Here is an 18,653-nt window from a genome sequence, read left to right on the forward strand (position 1 = left end):
AGTATTACACACATGAAGAGAAATCAAACCAAAATTTAATACTGACATGCTCCCTCCTACACACTGTGTATGAGAAGACACAGTGCAGTACAAAATACCCACTTCAGTACACTACCAAAGTCATCATTGCCCTCAATCTGTGCTGGATACAGTCCCACATGTTTTTCAGTGTCTGGTAGTTTTGGATCCATGAACAAGGGGCTACGTCTATTATGTTATGCAAGTTCACGTAACTGAATGTACACACCAGCTCCTGCTTGTCTCATGAAATATGGTTACAGTCGTCTTGTGCTCTTAGACTTCTATGAGTTCCTGATGCACAGAATGCAAAAAGCAAATACATCATGGAAACAACAAATCCATACTCCGAGCTTCTAAGGTGCACAGTTCTTCCCTCCAGACTACAGTGGCCACAAAGTTTTCTTATTTTTTGCAAATAAAAGCTTAACTTGAGTTTGGGGTTGCTTGTTTTTTTAAAAAAAACCAAACCACACCAAACCAAACAAACCCCCTCACTGCTAAGTACCTCAGCTGCCGAGTTCCACTGTAAGCTTCCAGAATTGCTCAGCTACATGGGACAATGCCCAAATAGCACAAACTGTTCTCATAGTGCAATGTATATATACTGTCAACTGTATGTTTTCACATACATGAAAGCGTATTTACATATGTCCACTATATGAAATTCAAGCTCCAGACTGAGAACATTCCTTAAGAAAATTCATACTCAACATATGTAGTGTAATTTTGTTCTTCACAAAGCTGTTAACAGACAAATGCAAAATTTTGACCATACAGTTCTAGGACATAACACACAGCAGAACATAGGCAGGAAAAGTTAAGCTTTCTTAGTAAGTATGTTCTTTATGAGCAATAATAATAAAAAAACTCCACAAAAACAAAACACAAAACTTGAACACAAATTGGCCCTATTCATCTCTGTCTCAAAGGAAACCAGCATTTTGGACTTTCAACCTGTCTGTTTTAAGGAGATACAATCTCATCTCCAATTCCTTTTTATTCTTGAAGAGCAAGATGAAATTCATGCATGTAGGCAAGGTTTATGCAATATATATATTTAAAATTATCAAGATTAAGACACATCTTATGTGTATGATCACATATCAACAAAACAGGAACATAGAGGGTCTCACTGTAGGTATTCCTTACTAAAAAAAAAAAAAATAAAGCCTTATATATTAACCCAAGTCAAACAAGTGAAATACTGATATCTTTAATGACTTAAGACTCCTAATCATGCCTAAAGCTGTCTACCTGACAAGCCATTTTCACTTTATACAGTTCAACAGACACACATTTATCTTGATATAAGTAGCAAAACCAAAAGTTTCTCCCTCCACTCCCACCCATGCCCCTCTTTTCCTTATGTGCCGATTCCAGTGACAAAAAGCAGAAAAAGGGATCAAAGGTAAAACCTTAAGTGCCTCTTCAGTTAATATTACTAAAGCAGTTTTGAGTTCTGCCAAAAGCATTCAGAGCTGGAAACGGCAGAACTGCACACGACAAGCTTGTATTGGCAGGAAATACACAACCTAACAACCACAAAGTGAATACTTCTTGCTACAATCTCTTGCAAGGGGAAGAAAAAAAAAAAAAGAAAAAAATTCTTTGGCAAAATCTCACCTGACTAAAATAATTTCCTTTAAACCTTTTAAAAGTTCGAACATATTTAAAATATTTAGCTGCCACTCTCTCTCAGCCTGAGGCTTTCAATTTCTCAAACTCCCTGGGTCAAAGAACTCAGCTGATAAACTTGAGCTGTGCAGCATGCCTCCAAATTACCAAAACCTGAAAAATCTGGGGGCGTACTGTATGATAAACTTTCAAAACGAACATTAATAAAAATGAAAGAGAAAGGTGCTTCAGTTGAAAGTCATAAAAATAAACCCATTGTACACAACATTTTTAATAGAAGACTAGTAAGGTGCCTTCTTTCATGACTGTATCACTTACCTGGTACTTCTATGGCAGCTGGAAACAAACGTTCAGAGAGAAAACCACAGTCCTGCCAAGCTACCGTAAAGAGTGAGAAGTCCTGACCTTGCTTAGGTCGATGCTTTCAGGAAGACAAGCACAGATGACCATTTTGCAGCTGACAACAGGGACTGTTACATCCCTTTTCTCTTAGAAGACTTCAAACAGGTAAGATACACTTATTTTGATTGTCATGGCTAAAGTTATACAACACACAGCATACGTGCTTATAAAACAAAGCAAGCAAGCATTAGCTTTAAAAAAAAAAAAAAAAAAAAAAGAGAGAAGCCTGCTGACAGAGCAGAGGTTTTACGTAAACACAAATGACAAATCAAGTGTAAGCTTCAGCTTCAGACCCAGTGTCTGATACTTCTTTGGTCCAAGTGTACAAAATAACCCACCAAAAAAACTATAGTTCATTATCAGCCACCTGACTTCTACGCTGTCTTACTGAGCTTTCAGTCTCAGAATCAGCTAAAGGTTGTTCACTTAGGTCTTCCATTTCTTCTTCCCCTGATTCTTTTCCAAGTGCTAAATCCTCCTCTGAGTCATCAGCACTTGAATTTGCTGCATCTTCTCCATCTGAGAGATCCTTAAAGCCTGCAGTCTCTTCTGCATCATCTGCAGAAAGCTCTGCAGCCTCCACCGGTTCTTCTAATGCTGCATTCTCCACATTATCCTTTGTAATTGCTTCATCTAAACAAAAGAAAAGGTTCAAATACTGAAGTTAGGCTCAACTTCAGAACAATGTATTTTTAAAGTTACATCACTGTATGTGTTCTGAAATATTCATGAAGGCTATTACTGAACACTTGTGCAGGACTGCATTTTCCTTACGTTTCAATTATTTCAAATACATCTTCAGCAGTATTTCTCCTCCACTTTCATTTGTATTTCTCACCTATCAGGCATAGATAGCTTTCATCTTGTTCCATCAAGATACAAACTAAAGACAGATCAATTTTACTTGACTCCTTGAAGGGATATAACCAAACAAATCAGTGGGAAAGTGATAAGATACTGGTAAGCCCTGGCAGGTAATAGCTGCCAGACAACTGCACAATTATGCATAGGTGTGTTTTTGTTTTGATAGTGACAAACATTCATTTTGAGGATGGTAATTTGACACACTTATGAATTCTAGACTTGGCTAAAGTCTTACTGGCAAGCGTAACATGCATCTTGATCTTCAACAGCAAGCCAATACACACAAATTTACACAAATAAAAAAATGCATTTTTAATTACAGTTAAGTTTTAACTCCAATTAATAGCACAAACATACCAAAAAGTGTTCTGAAGCTTAACATACAGAATCTGGTGCTGACAAGAGACTTCATTTTGCATGCAAGTTTTTGCCTCCTGTGTTCACAGGGAGAACACTACTATTCAGAAGCCCTCCCACTAAGGATCAGGAAGATCCTTATGTTTTCTTCTTTTATTTGAAGGAGATGCAACACCCCTTGCAGTCTCTAGATTCGATCCCCTCTATCTCCTCCTTTCTCCAACCTCAAGTCACATAGAGAATTTTACAGGGTCACAATGTTGCATTTCCTAATGCAATATACAGGGTGCATATTAGAATGTGGAAGCATCCTGCCAAAGCTAATTCCTTTCTGTATGTAAACAACAGGTCCAGTGAATATGCACCTGCATAAAATACAGAAACATTGTTTCATGACTTCCTCAGTTTGAATGCATTTATCTTCTTCACTGCTGTGGAAGCTAGAACGAATTGCTGTTTGGGGCAGGATGGGGGGTTGTCTGCTTCGCTCTCCTCCAGGTGGATGCTTAGACATCAATATTTCAGAGCCAAACATATCAATCTTTGTCAGCGTGACTAAAATGGAGACTTGGATTATTTGTTTACATTTAAGTTCTTGACACTGTACTGCCCTCCCTCCTACAAGGTTACATCTAAACTTACAGTACTTCACACACTTAAAGAGTTCTTACCAGATGTTTCAGCTTCATCTCTTGACTTGGGTGGGCAAAGACAGTCCGAAATCAAAACCAGTACCTGTGTAAAGGAAAAGGCGGCATTTATTACTAAATCATCCTACCAGCACCTGCACTGTTCAGTATTTTCCTACTTACCCTTTTTAGATAGTCATACAATACAATTTAGAAAATTATGTTATCTTGCTCAGAGATAAGAGTCAAAAAAGAACATGGCTGAAAGTGTGTTCTCAGTGTACACCAACCAACATTCTCTCTACTACAAATTTTCTGCCTCCAGCTTCCCTAAATTTACTCAGTATTGAAGCTGGTTGCATCTGAAGAAGAGAGGCCCAGAACACAGTTGAGGATTTTTAGTTCTTTAAAACTTACGAACTAATCTTGGTCTTGTATTTTGAGATGTTACTCCATTCCCACCCCTGGCTCCCCAATACACGATGTGTACTTCCACCTTTTGTGCTTGTTATTTAAAGAAGCCTAGTGCAGAACACATCAATCAAAATGCAAGGAAGATATTTGTGTCATATTGTCACATGCTAAGAATAATGCAAGGGAAAGAAGAAGAGACAGATGATACCATGTTAAATTAAATACATTCCAATCACTGAAAAGCTTTTTAGAAAAAGCTGAGAGATTAACTTCACTTTTTTTCATCTTTTTCAGTTTTGGGATTTTTTTTTGTTAAGGAGGAAGAAAGAAAGTTTTCTTAAGAAACATATTCATTTGCTCCTCGTTACGCTAACTTGATTTGTACTCATTTGGTGATGAAACCCTACCATCTAGAAAAACATAGCTGCTTAAATTGTATAATGTATAATATACCAATTCCGTACACATATTCTGGTAGTTTTGCCTAAATATACACACAGTGCTTTGAAACCACTTCCCTGAATACTGAGAAACACACTCATGCAATTTTTCTTTATTTCACTAACACTAATATTTGGGCTGAAGGGCAGAGATCCAAGTGCCAGAAATAACTTTTACACTTCATACATGGAATAGCGATTTAGCACCTAGTTAAACCAGTTATCAGCATAACTGTCTTTGCAGCTGCAGAACATGCTTGTGGACCAAGCAACTAGTCCCAAAGAACTATTCCCGTCTACATCCCCTTTTCCAGCTCAGTTTCTCATTTATTATTGATATTTGAGAGGTCACAGAGCCACACAATTCAAGTATTCAGAGAGGAAATAATTCCAGCTCTACAGGCACACCAACTTGGAACTCTCTCCACTTGTGAAACAACATAGGGGTCAGAATATGCTCCGTAACATTTACACATATAGCTAACAGTTTTGTTTGAATAACCTTCCTCGTGCTCTGGAGACTGACATACGAATGCACCAGTTCTGGTTAGTAACAAGAGAGGTCTGATTTTTCAATTACTAATTGAGAACTCAAACCAAAAGATCACAGGGGTGAAAGAAGTGAAGTGAGATTTTATTAAAACCAAGCAGTAATCACAAAGCTATGCCCTGGAATAGAGTAAATCAATCAAACCCCCAAATCTTCGAAACCTTTAAAAAAGATTTTCATCCTTTCATTATGAGTAATAGTGCAGCAGCATACTTGTATCGCTAACTCCCACAAATACAATTCCACTCCAGCCAATACAAATCTCCCCACAATGCCTGTGTTTTTAGGTAAGTTGGAGTCTTTACACAATTCTGACCACACACGTTCAATCCTTAAGAACAAAAGTCTTAAAAATCACTTACTTGGTGGATGGACTAAACAAATCTAAAAACTGAAGCATGAATTTCATAACAAGGTTAACTTGAGTGACCCAGTCTTAACCTTTACCAGAAGCAGGTAACAACACTAGAGAGTGGATCTACAGTACTTAAGAATTTTAATAGAAGAGAATAGACTATTTCAGTTGGAATTTACCTACAACAATCATCTACTCCAACTGTCTGACCAATTCAGGGCTGACCAAGTTAAAGCATGTTAAGGGCATCGTCCAAATGCTTCTTGAACACTGACTTGGGGCATCGACCACCTCTCTGTTTCAGTGTCTGACCATCCTCTCCGTAAAGAAATGCTTCCTAATGTCCAGTCTAAACCTTCCCTGGCACAGCTTTGAACCATTCCCACACATCCTATCACTGAATATCAGGGAGAAGAGATACATCATTGAAGAAAAGTACTTCAGTACATATTATCAATGAAGTTTATTCTTTTTTTCACAAGTTAATACAAAGCAAAACTTCTAGCTAAGTGGGAAAAAAAAAAAGTAATACACTTTCTTACCAAACCCAGGAACAGGCCGATCAATAAAGTAGCTAAGATGAAGATTGCATAAGACATCCAAACGTGAAACCCAAGAGTGCCGGTGAGGTAGTTATGTATTTGCTAGAAATGAAAACAAGATTCTCAATAACTTCATACTTAACACACTTATGATTTATAGTGCCATTACTATGACACAAATTGGTATATAATGAAGATTTTTCATTTAACAGTATTTATACTGAAGTCTTACCTCTCAAGCCCTATGCATCCTTAAATGTCATACTATAATTCTTTGGATACTATTTATCTTTTCTTTACTGAGCTGTTCACATTAAAAGGCTTTTTAAGCCTTTGCAAAGGATACACAATTCCTTCGTCCTAAGATACAAAACATTAGAGATGCCATATGTAATTTTTACTGAGGATAAATGCACAAAGCCGCCTCAGAGCATTCAGGAAAGCAGCACAACATTCTTGTTCCTTATATTATGTAAGAAGGTGGCAACAGTTGGAGACAGACTATTGGGCTAGAGGAACCAGCAGCATGAACCTGTGCATTTGTCCTTATGGCCTGTGTTGTAGGAGGGAGACCGTACAGCAAGCACCGGCGATAACGACAGTCACAGCACTGACAGAAGTCTATGAAGATAATGTGTTTTTTTAAAAAAGTAACTTGGAACGTAAATATTTCAAAAACAAAAAAAGCAACCAATTCAAGTTAAAAGTAAGTGTTCTCTTCATACCCACTTCACAAGCACACCACCAAGTGACAAGAATGTAATCTCATGCAGAACTTTATGGGCATTAATTACATCTGGGAAGCAGAATGGGAGGCACTTAAAAGTTGCACAAGATCAAAATACATACTTGAATTTGGGAACTCATTCATTAACTAAAATTAAGCCATTCAGTTCTTAGTCAAGCACTTCAATTCTTAAGGAGGCAACCATTCTAAGCAGACACTGATTAAGTGATTTCTCTTATACATTTAAAAAGAATAATCCAATATTAAGGTTACTTTCTTTCTTTGAAATTGAAGTCTGTTATTCAGACCTACAAGTTCAATTGACTGAACCAAGCATCACAATGAGTCAGTCTGGTAGGAAGTAAATTATGACATAAAATCTCTTCCAAGAGTATATCCATTAGAAAACAAACCACAACCAGTTTTAAAAAAGTTTAAATATTGAAATTCCTGGGTTGTTTTTTGTTGGGTTTTTGTTGTTGTCGGAAGCTGTTCTGACATTAACAACATTTATTAAAGCATATGCAAAGACAACACAGCAAGAAGAGTGAGGAAACATCAGGTAAAATATTCAAAGCTGAAAGCAAATTAGAGAAGGTTTCTTCCCAAAGTGTTTTAATCTTCCAGGAAGGAAACAAGGCAGAGACAACATCATTACACAGCAACCATCCAAGAGAAATGCCAGAAGTCTATAAAAAATTAATAGCTGTCCAGTGAAAAAAAGAATCAAAGGTAGTTTACACAGGAAACCTAACAACTGAAAGTTCTGTTTCATTCTGGGTTGGTTAGATGCTTACTCGAAGTGATATGAACTCTGTTCAAACTCTCTATTACCTTTATTTTTGTAGCACATGTTACAATATTAAGGCCGTTTGCTACAGTCAAATAGTCTCTCAGTCTTGGCTACACTCAAAGATTTTAAGAAAGAGTGTTTCCTGACCAAAATTAAGAAGGTCTTAACATTCTCAGTATTAGCACGCTACAGGAAAAACTCTGATGATGCTTCCATTGGAAGCATCTTGAAATATTTTTAAGTTCAAAGCATACACTAAGAATTTCTCCTTTACTTCTGACTCTACTGTCGAAGTTCCTGTATGCTGTTGACAGTTTGCATTCCAGATGCAGAAATTCTTATTAAAAATAGCATTACCCTCTCTTCTCCTGTACAATAAACTACATGCAAACAAACTGCAGAAGAGCATGATTTACAACTCTCAAAATGAACCTGGATATAATCTTTAGGAATAGTATTAAGCAAGGAAGCCCAGTAGATATTAAACGTATTCCCGATGTTTTTTCAGAGCTGCTGCAAAAATGATTGTAAACAATTTCATCCTGTTGGCACACTTTGATAAAACATTTTAGCTACACCAAGATAGCAAGAACAGTAAGTATTTTCAGGATCGATTACAGCCTTTACAATCAAACTGCCATTTTTGGCACAGTCTATTAGTAAGACAAAATCTATAGTGCAAAGATACTACACACCCAAAGTACCGTACGAGTAAGGAAAACTTCACTCATAAAAGGATAAAAAGACTCACTTAGTTTGACTTCTAAACAGGTTATTATTCAAAGCATAAAAATGGGGTATGAAAAATACTACCACTTACCCTCATCCATCCAGAGATGTGAAAAAGCCCTGCCATGCAATGCATCCTAGAAAACAAAGAAATAGAAAGAAGAGGTCCTAAGACAGACAGGAGTCGAGATACGCAGTAAACTGCACAGAAACCAGAAAAAGATTCTACAGACTTTCAATGCCATTCAGGCCCTAGTAATTGCCAAAAAGAGGCTACTGCAAACAAATACATTTTCTCTGTATTACGTTCATTTAAGCCAGCGAAACACAAAGCATTGAAACAGTAACCTGAAAGGTGACATTTGAGCATAATCAAGAAATAGCAATTCCACAGCTTAACAGCCACAACTGCCTTTTCCCCAACTCACAGCAGCATGCAGCCCTGCAGCTCCTCTCCCCCTTACCAAATATCCTACAGCTCTTCCTCATTCTCAGATGAAAAACAAGGACACTCATTGGATCTTTGACATGAATTTACACATAACAACTTTAGCCAGAATGAAATGCAGATGAGTCACATCTTCAATTCATTCTCAGTACCATGCAAGCATGCTACGCTATTTCAGAGCGACTCCAAGGCTCTGAACACAAATTCTGATACCGTGTGTAAGCACTATGCTGTTTCCTATTCCAAAGGAGGACACAGGACTTCCTCGTAGACAAATAAACAAGAAATCCTTAAAGCTAGAGGCTGCCTGCCCCAAGTAACCAGAAGTCATAAAGTAATAATCTATATAAACATGTTTGATTCCAGTGCTCAGCAGGTATTGAAACTGACAGTTACATAAAGCTCAGTGGCTGTACTTCTTTCTTTATATATTTTCAAAGATCATACAAACAAGCCTTAGCAGGCACAAACAAAAGCAAATGCAGAAAATAAACAGCTTTTAAAGGTGAGAAACTGGAAAGCAGGCTGTCAATACAGACTGCTTCTGCAAAGCCTACATGTCTAGGGAATATAAGCCTTTTGGTTTTAAGCTGTCAACACAGCACCCTTAATGATTAATGAGCTATTAAATGTTTCTTGTTAATAAAAGCAAAGCATTACATTATAGAAGATGGAGACTTCCATCCTGCTACAGGCTCCACAGCTTCCCATTTTCTCTCTAACACGTAACCTTGAAGATCTTCCAATGTCTGCGAGCCTCGGTATCTGCGAAATACTCCATCATTTGCACTAAAAAAACAGGAATACGCATTAACACAGATACCCTTCAAACTGTACCTATGGTAAAAAAACCCAAAACTCCCATATATATATATTATAGATTTGACTTGCTCACAAAGTTCAACACCTAAGCATTTTCAATGTTTTGAAATTGTAATCCATGATAGAAGGTCTCAGGTTTTAAACAGCATGAGCTTTTGCAATTTATTAAAAATGCTAATTTCTTAAACATTCACTTGCACTAAACCCAAAGCACATGGGGTTAACAACCAACCGATTTTTTAGACAACTCAATTCGAAGTGTGGATACGCATGTGTGTGTGTGTGTATATATATATATATATATATATAATATGCATGACTCACAATACCATGACTTAATAAAGGGTTCAATATTTGAAGGATGGCATCTTCTCATTGGAGAAAAGATACAGCAAACTTCTTTTCTGATCCCTTTTTAACAGTATTGATAACAGGGGGACTTGGTTAAGTCACTTAAAGAACAACCTCAGATGAGGACTTCATCACACAACCAAAGCTCTAACAATAACCTAAACTGAAATCAAAAGCCAGTATTACTTCGTTTTTCCCTACAGTTCAAAGTTAAAGTTTAAAACAAGTGACAAGCAGGAATCAACAGCTGCTTACTGGTACTGAGTCAATAGATTAAGAATTCTAAGCAGTAACAAAAGCAGTACAACAAATGGTGGCAAATTTCTGTACTGTTTTACATGTGACCTATGCAGTCAATTATTCAAATGAGAAATTTTAGTGACATTTCTATAAGGTCAAGCATGTCTGCTCACATATGGTCACGTTTCTAGAAGACAATAGTGCAAACTTGCACCAGTTTTTACAAGCGCTATCAAATATTGTTTCCAGACGGGAAAAGCTTAACTTTTATCTTTAAAGTACGAAACTGTCTGTAGGAGAACCATCCACCTTAAGTTAAAAATACACAGTTCATGTTCATTAAGTGTACTGAGCTCCTGAGAAAAGTTTTAGAGATTGACATAAGTGAAATAAGCCAATTGTTCATTACATCTTCCATGCTGCTGTTCAAACAGGACAGGAAAAAAGAATACATGCTGAAACAGTTAACTGTTTCTAGTATGACATACTTACTGGTAAATTGTAGGAAGTGTTGTGACAAAGAAACGACCACTCAAGCCTAGAAAGGGAAGAAAAAACCCACATCAAAGCATTCAGTAAAAATGAAATTTCTCAGCATTCTGACTTTTCTATTGTAGACTAGAAAGCAGGAGACTGCACAGCTTTTACCACTGTTTCACAAATACAGGTTAACAGTTTGTATTCAGAAGTGCTAGAAACAGTAACAGATACTAAATACTGTTGACAAATCAAGGAAAAAAGCTCATCTTGAAGTATGTTTACTGCAAGGTAGTTTTTCTACCTGGATTTCTCCCATTGATATTTGCACGTAGTGGATTTTTTTGCCCAGACTAGCAGCATGCCCCTCCAACCAAGAGGAAGAAGGGCTACAAATGCACCCAAATTCCACTAGGCTGTGAGCTTCTGTCTGTGCATGGTCTCATCCAGATGACATTTGTTTCATCTAGAAAGTTGGGTCACTAGCAACGATAGCTATGACAACAATGATTTACAAACTGTGGCCTCTGATTTTAACCCATCCTCTAGCTGATTAAATGATTTAGAGCCACACATTTCAGATCTCAGCATTTCAAGTCATTAAATACATTAATCTTTGTATTTATTTGTTTGCTTCTTCCAAATAATCTGCATACACTGCACAACCAGTCTGTTCTTGTATCCTGTAGGAAAGCTCAATCTCTCTCACAAACATGAGTAGCAAGACAATGTTTTGGATGTTTCTAGGTTCTTATCCTTCCTTCCCATACATCATTCCTCTCTACAGTAAATACAAATGGTATGCCAACAGATTGACACTAAAGCTTGGGATATCTCAGCATTCTGTTATGCAAAATATTGCAAATTTAAGCCATGATAACAATTTTTTACACCATCCAGAAGGGTGGGTCACATCAGCATTTTGAGCATCACACATAATACAGCAGAAAGGACAAAAAGGCTGAAGCAGGGCTTCAAGAGGCTGACTGAAATTGATCCCCACGCTGAAAGCAGGTATTTCACTGACTGGCAAAAATACAGTAACATTTTTACAAGTATCACCCCAGACAGTGAACACAGAATGGAATTCATAGGACAGAGAAATTATTCAAATCATCAAAAAGCAGCTTGCGGGGCAGAAGTTTGGTGTTCTCTGGCCACGCATCAGTACTGCTACAGAGTAATAGGCACAAGTGCTTCCAGCTTCACTGCTGTGTTAAGTGCACCAGTGAAGATCTCCAGTGTACGGCTTCATTGCAAGTCAGCTGTGAAGCAAAAAGCTCCCCAACATCTCGTAAGCAGGCTGTCTGTAAAACTCCATGAGCTAAGTCATCAGGTGAAGACATCGCTTTCTCCCCTCTGCTTCCAAATCTGAGGAAAGTCAGCACTATTTGACACTACCACCTCCTGACAGTTACAGAACCTGGAAGTGAGAGGAAGAACTCACCTCAGTGCTTAGTAGTACTACTTACTATTCAACACATCCAACTTAAAGACTGCAGGAATTAAAAACATGCTACTAATGCAGTCTATTTTGGAAAAAACCACACAAACTACTAATACAGAAGTCTTCAGAGATTATCAACCCCTAGATATGCAGTTTAGCTCCATTAGTAAGGGGTCAATTCCTCTAGCTAGTAATTGTCATTCATAGAGAACTGACTTGAACTCTTTAAATTAGTAATTTAACTTTTCCTTTTACAAAGTCCTGTGAAAATCTTAGGGAAACAAAATCCTTACTTGGGTTTAAATACAGCAAGTATGTTTTGCCACCAGGAAGTTAGCCATGGAAAAGTACTGCAGCAAGGGAGCTTCTGCTGTTAGAGACAAAGATGAGCTATACTGAACTAAGGCAGGCATTTGTAAAATTTCAGTAGTAATATGAATTGCCCTGTGGAATAGACAAGAAATGGCTGTGTGCTTTGCTGTTCTTTGGGTTTTTTATTTTGTTTTTGATGGGAGTTTATTATGTTTAAAATCAAACCAAGTACAAGCATCTTTAAAGTTCCAAAAATTCAAGTTTTCAGCTTTCTGTCTTTATTACTATGAGAGGCAGGTGGGTGGAAAACTTTGTGAAACAGCTCAAAGCTGTGCCAGCACAAGGAGATATAAAGTAAATACAAATGCAAGTGGAACAGTAGAATTAATCAAGCTGAAAGCACAGCTGCACAAGAAAAACTAGGTGGAGAGCCACAAAGAATATAAACTTAAGAGCAGAGAAAGTCCTGGGAACACTGAAAGACTCTCTGAAGTTCCTACAAATTCTAGTTAGGCAAACAGAACAAAAAATAGCTTAAATCTCTCTTACCAGTAGCCTATCATAGAGCAAATACCAACAATCTCAGAATGAACAATGAAATCTATAAATTATAAAATATAAAATCTGTTGCCAAAATGCATCTAAGCATCCCCAAAACTTTAGCTGGTGCTTATCTAAGGCACCTTCTTGGATTAGTAAAACCAGATATGAGTCAGCTACAAAAAAGCAAAACTCAGACAGTAAATTGTTTTGGTGCACATTTAATACAAACTTGAACTGATTAGTAGTTTAACTTGAAACACAGTTAACCATCTGTCTTTGTTTGCAAATCAGAGTGACATACATCCATTATGAAATTAACAGCTAATCAATAATAGGAAAAAAACTTCAGTATTTCCACAAAGACACCCCCTAAAATACACAGGGAATATACATGCCATCTAAAAAATACAGCTGCTTTCATCAAACAACTACTGAAAGAAGATTACAGAAGATACAAGAAGTCTTGTTTTGAATCACAGGTTAATGTTGTGACTGGGAGTTTAAGAAAGGCACCACAACTGTATCGAACTTTGAAATCCAGACGAAACTCTATTGCCTGGTCTTGAAATACTGAATGGTTCAACAGGAAAGATGAGGAAAGACTAAGCATTTTAAACTATTTCATCAAGGGACTGAAATACGCTGTAAATCCATTAAGGCTCTAGTGGATTTATTCTTTGGGCATCTGCTGTAATTAAGCACAATGAATGGCTACTTTCTCCTGCAGGAAGTATGATTTTACACAACCCTGCATTCATCTAGTGGTTTTCCCCTAATTTAATGCAATCTGACTACTTTCATTTGATGAAGGGGTTACATAACAAAGATAATTAAGGTACCACTGGTGCAAGAAAGAACAGGAGACAGAGCACTTAAGCACACCAACCAAAAGGCTGAAGCATAAGTCTATAAAATACCTCAGTAACTTTGGAAAGCTTCCAAAGGAGCTCATATGCCTTCAAAATTACATCAGCTCCAAAGGTCAAAAATGTAATAGATGGTTTTCCAGTTTGAGTATTCATTAGCTTTAGAAGCAGCTACAGTTTTCATGCTTTGTGCTGAACTGGATGTTGTAGGTATATTACACACGCTTTGGTACAAAGTCATCATTTTGGGTCAGTCTTTTGACTTGCAGAAGCCAAACATCCTCAGAGGTCAAGACTCTCAGCAACATTAGAAAATAAAATGTTTAAGGAACTTCTGGTTAAAAGTCACATCCAATGTCTTAAGAAACCAGCATCACTCAGCAGTCAGAAAAATTTAAACCAAAACAAAGTACCAATTACCTGACCCCCTTCAAGTCCCAATGCTGCCATTCAAGGTTTTACTAGGTAGAGTAATTCCTTGGAGAACAAGTATTTTATTTTTACAGCCTCACTTCCAAATGTGCATTTAAGTTATAGTCACATCCAAATGCCACAATCAAGACTGAAATCCTTTTATTTGAACACTGCATAAGCAAAAGAATCCCTGTCTAACAGGGAGCAAATAACAGGATAGTTTTATAATGGATCCCTATACACAGCCTTAACTCCAGAGCAACCATTACTGTGCAAATGTGAAGAAGCTGGCTTTAAGTTTACCTCTCTAAACAGAAAATTAATATTCAAGCTTATCTGTTTAATAAAGTATTAATGATTAGTATATGCACTAAAGGACAGCCACACATCAGCAGCTTTTTGGCATGAGTTTGTGTACTACTCAACTTTTAGCAAAACATTAACCTACATAAGGTCTAGAACAGCTGGTGTTTCCTTGTAAACTTAAATTGCTGTATCTGAGACCAGAGTCTAAGTAACTTCCCTGCTGTTAATTTGATAAAGCTAATTTGTTTGGCATGTTTTCAGCTAATAAAATGGACACATTTCCCACCCATTTTATAAGGAAAAAAAAAATCAGTAAGGCATAGCCTTTATTCTAGTAACATCTCTGCCTAACTGTCAGTCTTTCGATACTGCTGATAAAATTTTATCCCCTCAACGCCAAAACAAGCATGAAGCATTCCCAAGAGATGCAAAGGTTTAAACAATAAGCAGTACTGCTCACACAAACACACATTCAAAACTCTGAAGGGAGTCACTAAAGAAATCAGTAAGATTGTATTCATGCTTCTGTGGATAGTTAGGCTTTTTGTAAACACATTTGCATATGTGCTATTAAAGGGCTACTACAATTAAACAAGACAATAAACCCAGCACCATCATGGAAACAGTTAAGAACTTACTAATGCATGCTCACACTGTGGTGATGCTAGCACACCCTGAAACCTTCTGTAACTGGAAGCTATGGAATTGGATTCTTCCACAGAAAGTTTGGAAGAGAGCAATGAGCCAGGCAACAGCTTTCAATGAAGCAGATAAAAAATGAGAATAAGCCCCTTTTAATACAGCATTACGCCCAATCACTCCCCCAATTCTTTAATCCTTCAGACTGAGTTTATAAACTTAGGCTCACAGATATGAACTAAGTGGAGAAACAAAATGTGGATAATGTTTTTTTATTTAGAAACCTCTTTTCCGACTTGGCTGGTATCCTAGGTACTCCAGTAAAATAAAGCGTGCTCCCAGATACTAAGAGGTACTTACACTGAATAATGCCTTTTATTAAAACAGTTTATTTCATACTATACCTGGTTCTTGAGTGATATCCACTTTTCCCACAGTGATATCTAGATGTTTGCTTTCCTTTGCAAATCTCTCCCATGTCAATTCAATCTGTTGACAAGCTGGACACCAAGGAGCATAGCTAAAGGGGAAAGACAGGTTAAATATTTTAATATTCTTACACTTACAGACATTCAGATTGATTCACCGTACAGAGAAAATACGAACACATCAACCATAAAGGAAAACAACCTACAGTTTTACTTAAGTCTACTGAATAAGACGATCAAGTAGTTCTTTTATCAATCTCTATATTCCTCCTCTTGTTATTAAAACAAAAACAAATCTCCACAGATCTGAGAGATTCATATCCAAACCCGTCACCACTTGTGATTTATTCTATTTACATATGAAATAAATCTATTTCCATGGCAGCTATCTGAATTATTGAAGCCAGGCTGTCCTCTGCAGTGGTATCCTTCAATGTAACATTTTTTTATTGATTTCACACACCTCAGAGCTTCTAGAAACTACATGTGCCTTAGTCCACTACTCAATACATTTAAGTATGCCCTTTTTGATAGCACGCTTTAGAGATTTAAAAGGACTGCACATCAAATTCCTACTTTTTATACTGATTGTCCTTCTCAGGTCTTATTTTCTCCCAATATTAATTTCAGCAAAATAAGACAGCATATTTCAAGAGCTGAGTATTCTATCCTACCAACTGGAACAATCAAACCAAGTTTGCAGTCATTACTGATAATAGCAACATGGAGAGAGAACAGCTAATATTAAAGAACAATATCAAATAACACTTCAAACATTGACAAAACCCCATCTGTCATCTTTCTGTATGTCACCCTAACTTGGTTGACAAAACCTGTGTCAAACTTGCAGAGGTTGCAATGGTCTGTCACATACGCAATGAAGTAACATAACAGCTAGGTATGGCACGTAACTGAGCCATGGCAACTGCCCATACACAATCTCATCCTTTTACAAATTAAAGAGACCTTTGCATGGTTTAACCTAATTTATTGGTGAGGATGGAGATGGAAATGCATAAATGCAGGTTTCTGATAGCAAGAGTAGTGGGCCTAGAGAGAGAGACACCACCTCTCACAGTACTCCATATACACCAACATGCTCCTTATCCATTGTTATCAATAGAAACAAATTTCTTCATGGGCAGAGTCCAATATCCTTAACAGCCCACATAACCACTGCACTCTAACTGTGAAGCTCTACAAAGAGCTCCCTTACTCCTTCAGTTTGTCTGCCTGCCAGTACTACTACCTGACCTAAAGAGCAGCACCTCCTACTCTCTGGCTGCCTTATGATCAGGAACGCTTACTTTCTTAGTTGCTGCAGACAAGATATCTCCCAGGCACCCAGAGATCTTTCATGTAAATAAGACTGAACCTAGAATAGGTCATTTTTCACAGAAGAGGTAGGATCAGAATTACTTTGAGTGCTTCACAGTAGTTTTGAAACCTAAGTTTGGAAGTTAAAAGGATACGATTTAAAAGTGTGTTGTATTTAACTGTACTAGACATTTACGATTCTAAGTATGAAAGCCAATACCTTGTTTTTTCCCAATCAACATTATTCTGTGTGAAAGTATCTGAAAAAAAGTACATAAATCTTATCCTGACAAGAAACAGCCCCTCAGTATCTTTTTAAAAGATGCTGGAAACAAATCTCACATGCAGTGCTGTTTTCCACCATGCTGCTGGCCAATAGAGCGCTTTTAATAGTAGTTTGACAGATACTGTACTTTACAAACAGTATTATTAGAGTAGCCTGACTGATAAATGAGAAACTGTTACTCCTCTAGCTTTTCCCTTTGCACAAGGGGTACCTTTAGCTGTTAATTTGTTGTTTACACCGTGCCCTATAACCACGACAAAAAAACCAGTGCTTGGGTCTCTCCAATTTAAAAATCAAAGTCCACTGGAATTTAAATCAAGACCTGGGCACTTGGTTAAGGAAAGAAAGTTTTCAGTAGCCTGTTACATATTAAAAAACAATTTACTGATCACCATTTAAAAATCAGACCGAAAACATCACATACCTGTAAGTTACACATTGCCAGGTTATTCATGGCAAGTAGGTATCGCACATTTTTCAACATACACTTCATTTATGGCATTACCAGGCCTCCTTTGTACCCTGTCTACCCTCCATAAATAACACAACTTACATCTGTCTGCTGGTCAAGTCAATTGTTCTTGCAATGGACCTAAGTGAATTAAAATCACAATTTCGAAGTAGTCAAATGTTTTTCTGTTCCTACTCCAATCCATTACAACACCTAAAGCTTTTTCAGAGGGCATAAAGAAATAACCCAAAAGCAACATTTTAAGCTATTAAAGTCAAAAGCAAAGACTGTGTCTATCTCTGATATGAAACATAAAAGATCAAGCTTTAGCTTTCAAATACCATCAATTTCACCAATGGCTGCAATAAAAAAACCAACCAAACAAAACAAACCCCCAAAACCAAACCAACACACAAACTACCCTGCCAAAAGGTAAGTTGAAACCAGTTTGAGCAAACATGCCATTTAGTCATATCACTACAGAGCTGATCAGTAAACACAGGTGACTAAGATTTATTGATACACAGTTTCCAACTCCAATCCACTGATCTTTCTTCTTGTAACTGCTTAGGTTGGGAGTTCCCCAATTCACTAATTTTCAAATGAATGTAACTGACTCTTTTTATCTGCTTTTTCACTACTGTTATCAGTTACTATCAGTGCTGAACAGAAGTAACATCAAATATGGTTCTACACTGATGGCAATTTCAAGAAGTTGCAAGAACCTAGGAACAGAGAAAAAGCAGCTTACAGATACAGGCATGATAGGATTTGCTGAAGAGAAAACAGCAAAACAGGAGAGATGACAGTTTCCCCTTTTCATCCAGTTTTTCTTGATTCAAGGCACA

At 37.2% G+C, this 18,653-nt stretch overlaps 1 protein-coding gene across 3 annotated transcripts in view; it reads right to left on the bottom strand.

The window, feature by feature from the left end:
• Positions 1 to 978: 978 nt before the first annotated feature.
• The window catches only part of TMX4 (thioredoxin related transmembrane protein 4), a 65,507-nt gene continuing 47,832 nt past the window's right edge, over positions 979 to 18,653 (bottom strand). For all 3 annotated transcript variants that reach the window (XM_080407762.1, XM_080407761.1, XM_080407763.1), the window contains exons 2-8: positions 15,728 to 15,843; positions 10,812 to 10,857; positions 9,567 to 9,695; positions 8,550 to 8,595; positions 6,210 to 6,311; positions 3,951 to 4,014; positions 979 to 2,691 (exon numbers count right to left, since the gene is read on the bottom strand). In XM_080407762.1, the coding sequence (XP_080263888.1) occupies positions 2,405 to 2,691; positions 3,951 to 4,014; positions 6,210 to 6,311; positions 8,550 to 8,595; positions 9,567 to 9,695; positions 10,812 to 10,857; positions 15,728 to 15,843 (790 nt within the window). In that variant the 3' untranslated portion in view covers positions 979 to 2,404. The remainder of the gene's footprint in view (positions 2,692 to 3,950; positions 4,015 to 6,209; positions 6,312 to 8,549; positions 8,596 to 9,566; positions 9,696 to 10,811; positions 10,858 to 15,727; positions 15,844 to 18,653) is intronic.

Source organism: Falco punctatus (assembly GCF_963210335.1).
Source record: "Falco punctatus genome assembly, chromosome: 12".
Taxonomy (NCBI): domain Eukaryota; kingdom Metazoa; phylum Chordata; class Aves; order Falconiformes; family Falconidae; genus Falco; species Falco punctatus.